The 6,669-nt window shown below is 41.1% G+C and overlaps 1 protein-coding gene across 3 annotated transcripts; it reads right to left on the bottom strand.

Annotated features, from left to right (window-relative positions):
• Positions 1 to 37: 37 nt before the first annotated feature.
• On the bottom strand, positions 38 to 5,898 carry ftr92 (finTRIM family, member 92). 3 transcript variants are annotated; one of them, XR_007182878.1, is made up of 6 exons: positions 4,911 to 5,898; positions 3,928 to 4,011; positions 3,508 to 3,740; positions 2,881 to 3,040; positions 1,667 to 1,912; positions 952 to 1,072 (listed from the first exon to the last, which is right to left on the bottom strand). XR_007182878.1 is itself a non-coding variant. In XM_048177539.1 (5 exons), the coding sequence occupies exons 2-5, from the start codon at positions 3,634 to 3,636 to the stop codon at positions 417 to 419; spliced, it is 1,005 nt and encodes a 334-aa protein (XP_048033496.1). In that variant the 5' UTR covers positions 3,637 to 3,740; positions 3,928 to 4,011; the 3' UTR covers positions 38 to 416. The 3 variants fall into 3 exon arrangements, 1 of the variants encoding a protein (XP_048033496.1); XM_048177539.1 differs by lacking the exon at positions 4,911 to 5,898 and having other exon boundaries at positions 38 to 1,072; positions 1,853 to 1,912; XR_007182877.1 differs by having other exon boundaries at positions 995 to 1,912.
• Between the last annotated feature and the right edge of the window lie 771 nt (positions 5,899 to 6,669).

Consider the following 6,669-nt stretch of genomic DNA (forward strand, 5'->3'; position numbering starts at 1 on the left):
CATTTTTGGTGAGTAAATAATGACAGAATTTTCATCCTTTGGTGAATTATCCCTTTAATGGAAACATGTCCAATACATCTATGAAAAGTTAGTTCTTACCTTCATTTAACATCAAAAGGCATCATAAATCTTAATAAATCATAAATATGCACATCAAGAGCAGTTTTGTATGTGAAGCTAAAGCACAAAATAAAAATGTAAATGCTGTAAATAAAATGAAAAACAAATGTAAATGCTGAATGCAAGTGTAGTACCTTAAAAACAGATTCTCTAAAGTGTCAAGCTATCAAAAAAATCAGACCTGAACAGAAGCTTTAGTATTGAGCGTCATTTTTGCAGCACTGTTGGTAATGCTATTTACCCCTTGATTTATTTTTAATTTGGGACAGAAAAATCTCTTAAATTAATGTAATTTTCTATTCAGGACTGCTGGCATCTTGCTTTCCACATCTGGGATACTTGTTTCTCCTCGCTGTTTTTCTCGGTCTTTGATTCATACTTTTGTTGTTCTTGGGTCTGTCAACTACTTGAGGTGATCCACCGCCTTTTGGTTCACAAAATTTTGCACTTGAGCCCTGAAAGAGCCCAAATCCTGGATAAAGGGGTTGAGTGAACCTGGTCTGGACTCTGTGTAGGAGGATCATGGTGTCTGAGACGCTGTAGAAGGACAGCAGTCCTGCTCGGTGGTCCAGATACACCCCAATCCGGTGGGACAGGGGTACATTGATCTCCACCTCCTCGTTATTGTGCACTAGTGCATACCTGAATATGGAACAGTCCAAACTCCAGGATCGTCTGTTGTACCCAAACCCACTGTCATCGTCTTGCCCAGTTCTGCTGATGTCTTTGTAGGACACTGCGATGTCAGCGCCATACTGCCCGGTCCAGACTACTTCCCAGTAGCAGCGACCTGTCAGACCTTCCTTGCTCAGCACCTGGGCCCACCACTCAAATCTGTCCTGATGTTCTGGGTACGACTGGGGCTCAATGCTGCAATCCACAGCCCGGTTCTGCTCCATTAACCGAAGGTTCCTATGGGCCGTGTTTGGGTCCAGACTCAAGGAAACCAGAACTGATGGGAGATGAGAAACAAGGTGAAAATGCAAAACCCAAGCAAAGCTCAGCCAAGACCAATGTATGCACACTTACTTGGATCTCACACAAATAGTAAGTGGAAGGCCCGGCGCCAGGATATGGGGGGTACCAAAATGAAATCACGTTCCGGGGGGGATCCCCCTCAGTTGAAATCGTGTTCCGGGGGATCCCCCTCGGTTGAAATTGCGTTCCAGGCGGATACCCCTCGGTTGAAATTGTGTTCCGGGGGGGATCCTCCTTGGTTGAAATCACGTCGTTCCGGGGGGATACCCCTCGGTTGAAATCGTGTTCCAGGGGGGATCCTCCTTGGTTGAAATCGTGTTCCGGGGAGGGTGTCCCCTTCAGCTAAAATCACGTTCTTGGACCGGAGTAGGACACAGGGATGTCCATGGGGGGGCCTGGTCCCCCCTCTGGCGCCGGGCCTGGTAAGTGGTCTTAATATGTAAAACAGAACTTAATGTGAAGGAAGAATTAAAATGATTTGTATCCTTTGGGACGGGTCTCCCGTTACTCCTGCTGTTGTTGACCGGTGGGTGTGGCTGGGAGACTCATCGCGAGAATCTGTACCTACCTGTTCAGGCTAATTGACCAAAGAATTCTTTAGAAATCGGCTGCAGGGTGGATTTTGCGCTGAACTTGTTTGGGGAAAAAATCAGACCTAAGCAATATGGAGGGGATAAGGATTTTCCTATTGTACCTTTGCCTTTCATTGTGAAGTTTTGGTTCTTTTTAAATGTAAGCAAAAAGAACGACTTACACTGTAGAAAGTCCTCCCTCGTTTGGGGTTCTAGCGGCAGTAGGATCTTCTCTGCAGTCACTAGAGAGATGTGAGGTGTAAGAGAATGAATCGGTTATTTGGGAATATGCAGACTTTTTTGCGAGGTGTAGGATTTTGTAAATCACAAGCATTCTGTGAAGTACTATGTAGCCCCTTAGACAGGACCCTCTGGCCCTCAAGTGCCACCTCAAGTGCCACTGTCCCTCCAGAGTTTAGCCCCAACCCTAATCAAACACACCTGCCTGTAGTTTTCAAGCAATCATGAAGAGTTTGGTTGGATTTTTCATGTGTGTTTGATAAGGGTTGGAGCTAAACTCTAGAGAACAGTGGCCGGCAAGGGCTAGTGTTGGCCATCACTGCACTAAGGGGACATGGAAAAGATATGAGATGAGTGGAAAAATTACATTTCAATGCTTTTGCGTTCCCCTGAGAAACTTTTGAGGTCACTCAAAAAACATTTGCATTTCCCTGAGAAACTTTGTGTAGAGTTTTGTGGGGGAACGCAAAAGTGTGAGGGAATGCATATGCATTGAAATATAATTTTTCCTCCCATCTCATGTTTTTTCTATTATCACATCCCATTGGGGTCTCCATAGGATTCAGTGGGTACAGATTCCATGCAGAACTACACTCTTAAAAAATAAAGGTTCCAAAAGGGGGTTTTCCATAGTAATGCAATAGAAGGACAATTTTGGGTTCATGAAGAAACTTTTGTGCTAGTTCTTCTTGGATCCATTGACGCCAAATAGAAACCTTTACTTTTTAAAGTGTAGCTATGCACTACTTTTGATAAGATGCATCCACTGGTGGATTTCAGCATTTAAAGATGCTGAAATCCACCAATTCTTAGATCAGTGACTCGCTGGTATGCAACTTCTGGGACTACTTGTTGCTCTTGGATGGATGGAAATTTCGACCACAAAGATCTAGTATTACTCTCATATGTTAAATTAAAACTGGCAACCACTTATGTGGACCAAATTTGTTCATAAAACATTACTTTTTACCTGCTGAGAATATCTTGGTCATTTCCAGTCTCCAAATGTCCTCTATTTGTGCTGTTAATGAGGAGAGGGACTTGATCACTTCTCCAAAAGAGAACTGTGGATTAGTGGTTAAGCTGGGAAAGTCAGTACACTGAGAAGTCGGCCAGCGAGATTGGACCTCCTACAAGATTTGGAGATAATTAGGAGTGTTGGTAAGGGATTAACAATTAGTCCTTTGATATCCACTTTTATCCAAAGTGTCTTGCAGTAAATGCTTGTCACAGGAATCAAACAAGCAACCCTCCGATAGCAAGCCCTGAGCTTGAGTCCTGAGCAACCCAGTCCCCATTATCTGAAAGACTTTGATACCATTTGTTGATAATTTATAATACGTGCTTTATTTCAAGACTAATGCCTGTCTTGGTCTGCCTTTAACTGTGGTAGTGTTTTTACTGTATCTAAGGGGTGTCCAATCCCGGTCCTGGAGGGCCAACGTCCTGCAGAGTTTAGCTCCAACTTGTCCCAACATACCTGCCTAAAAGATTCTGAAGACCTTGTTTACCTTGATTCAAGTGAGTTTTATTGGCGTTGGAGCTAAATTTTGCAGGACAGTGCCTCCTGGAGCAGAATTGGACTCTCCTGTGTTACCTGGAGGAAATGGATGTGATCATCAGTATGTGAAAGCTGCTCCAGCTCAGACCGTTTCCTCCTCAGCTTTGAGATCTCCTGTTCCAGACCTTCCGAATGTCCCTGAATTCGGTCCAACTCCGTGGTCATCTGAGTTTGGACCAGCCAATCATCTCCGTGTGGCTTCTCCGTATAAAGCCAAGCAGTTCGGTAAAGATCCGGTCACCTTCTTCCTCTGTGGCTTGAGTCAGATTCTGTTAGTGGACATGTAGTCAGATGTACTTAAGAATTTTAAGCATTTGTGTTTATTTTTTAACCCATCTTCCATTGTTTGTTTCAACTCACTTTAGGAAGTCAACAAATGGCTTAATTGTATTTTAATCTAAGATAAAAGAAAGTGTTTGGAAACTTATTTCACTTTTAAATGAGCCACAAACTTACCCTGAGGGTACCTGCAGCCTTTTGGATTTCCTTCAGCTCAGTCTCTCGACTCGTAACCATCTGCTTGGACTTTTCCAGCTGCCTCTGGGAATCATTGGACAACAAGACTCAAGACCATGGGTGTGTCTCAATCAACTTCCTAGGTTGTGAATTGGTATGTAGTGTACAATGATAAGCACCCTGGCTCACTACACATTGGGACACCATTTGGGACAAATTTTTTTGTAATGCAATTTACAGTAGATAATGATAAATACTTTGATTGTTACACATCTCTGCAACACTTCAGTTGTAAATTAATTATAAATGATAGTTGGATTATGTTCACTACCTGCCTATCAGTTTATGTTTATGCTGAAATATAATTAAATAATAGTTTGGTTTTTTTATACATCTATATCATGTCATTGAGTCATATCCTTCACACTTCAGAATTTCTATTAAGGCAACAAAATGAGCATTGATGCTCCTTGGTTTTCATGGTGCATTGTGGGACTTTTAGGGAGCGAATGTTTTGAACTGATTTTGCGATTGTGACAGTCCTTAAAATGGCCAACTCCTTGGCTGAATCCGAAATCTCCTCTTAAACCCTGAATCACTATTCCCGATGTTAGTCCAATAATACAGTTCACTTGAAGGAGTGAATGAAAACAAGTGAGTAAATTCGGACAGCCATTGAACGTACATCAGTTGTACACTCGTTATTGTGGTGCAATGTGGGATAGAGTGAGTGCACTCGATATCGTCCACTATGGTTGAATTGGGGGGCCGATTAAGATGCCCCCCAGTGTTTTACTTCCTCGATCCTTCTTTACACTCAAGCATCACTAAAAATTACTGCGGTATCACAAAGATACATAACGAAAATCCATCATCAGAATCATGTTTATGAACCCAATTAATTCCCAAACAAGTTCACCCAACCAGTTGATCCAAAATGATTCATGCTAAAACTTGTACATCATCGGACTCAAACCCAATACCTGTTCCTCTGCTCGTTCTGTAGCGACCGAGACCATGTCATGTCCTTTGTGGTTCATGTCCAGCATGCAAAGGCAGCAGATGCACTGGCGGTCAGTGCGGCAGTAAACCTCCAGGAGCTTATGATGCTCGGTGCACATCTTTCCCTGGAGTTGTCCGGTGACCTCCACCAGTAAGTGTGCTTTCCCTGCACTCAGGTCGTTGTGCATCTTGAGGTGAGTTTCGCAGTAAGACGCCAAACACACCAGACAAGTCTTGACGGCTTTTTCCTTGATACCAGTGCAGGAGTCGCACTCCACATCTTCAGCTTGGCCATTCTCAGCTGTGTCCGTCTGAAGTCCTGTCCTCTCTAGTCGCTCTGCAACCGAAGCTACGGATTCATCCGGATCTGATGAGGAGTTGTGTTTACACTGAGGGCAGCTGTTTTCCTGCAAGTCCTGGAGGCAAATTGAGCACACAAGTGGGTCCTTCTCTGCCATTTGCGTGAGGAGCTCGGTGTTAAAGGGACTCAGCAAACAGTTTCGTTTTCATTTCTTTTCCTCATGCGTGTATGTGGGTGGGACTCTCTAATGTGTGTGTGTGTGGCCACAGATAAAGAGAGACAGAACTGAGCAATGCTCTAATGTGAAACCCTAATGCAGAGAGACAGACGGTTGCTTGCAATGCGGCTGGTTAAATAATTCCAGACTAACCAGATAGGCAAATGAATCCAAAATATTCAGAGTACAGGAGAGATACTGTACCATCATGTGGTTATGTAAAAATGTTTCAAGTCTCTTTTCCTTTTGACAGTCATTGTTGTGTATTTGCATATAGAACAGAGGTGAGATGAACATCATAAACTCATGTTTTGTCATTGGTTTTATTATTTCTTTCCCCCTCAGTTTTGACCTGCAGTGTGATAAAGTTTATGTGGGCAGAGTTCAGGTGCCGTGAGTTTGTCAAACAGAATGTTGTATAACTTGTCAAGGGGGACAATAAACCTGTAGGAAGAGCCAAACATGGGCTGTTTCATAATTTAATGTTTTTTCGTTTCGTAATTTTATTTCATTTGTTCTTTGTTTTATTTCATGTAATTTCTTTGATTGTTGGAATTATTTTAACAGTTTAATATCAGTATTTATGATTCATTTTTCCAAAAAGTCTTGCTCTAATATCCAAAGACTAACAGATATGCTTATGTAGACTATATAAATGCTGACCTTTACATTGTTAACATGAGTAGGCTACATAAAGCAGAAGTAAATAAATGAGTAGTTGATGAATAGACAACTTTTATATCTAACATCAAGACTTGTATAAGATATTTGTATAGGGGAACGTGTGATTTGAGATGATTTAGCTAGTCACCATTTCTTTATATTTTTCTTCACTTCAGCTAAAATTTTCACTTCACTTTTTCATCTATTTTTAAATGATCACTTTATCAGTCCCAAGTCAAATTCAGTTGTTGTGCCTGAAGAATTGCCTGTCTAGAAATCAGGTTTTTATTTAAAAAAAAAAATGTATGAATGTATGTATATATAATGTGTGTGTGTGTGTATATATATATATATATATATTTTTTTTTTTTTTTTTTTTGGTATGTATATATAATGTGTGTGTGAATGTATGTATATATAATGTATATATGTGTATGTGTGAGTGTGTGTGTATATATATGTGTATATATAATGTGTGTGTGTGTGTATGAATGGATGTATATATTTATGTATGTATTTATGTTTATATGTATGTATGTATATATATATATATATATAT

This window comes from Megalobrama amblycephala, linkage group LG24 (genome assembly GCF_018812025.1).
Source record: "Megalobrama amblycephala isolate DHTTF-2021 linkage group LG24, ASM1881202v1, whole genome shotgun sequence".
In the NCBI taxonomy this organism is placed as follows: Eukaryota; Metazoa; Chordata; class Actinopteri; order Cypriniformes; family Xenocyprididae; genus Megalobrama; species Megalobrama amblycephala.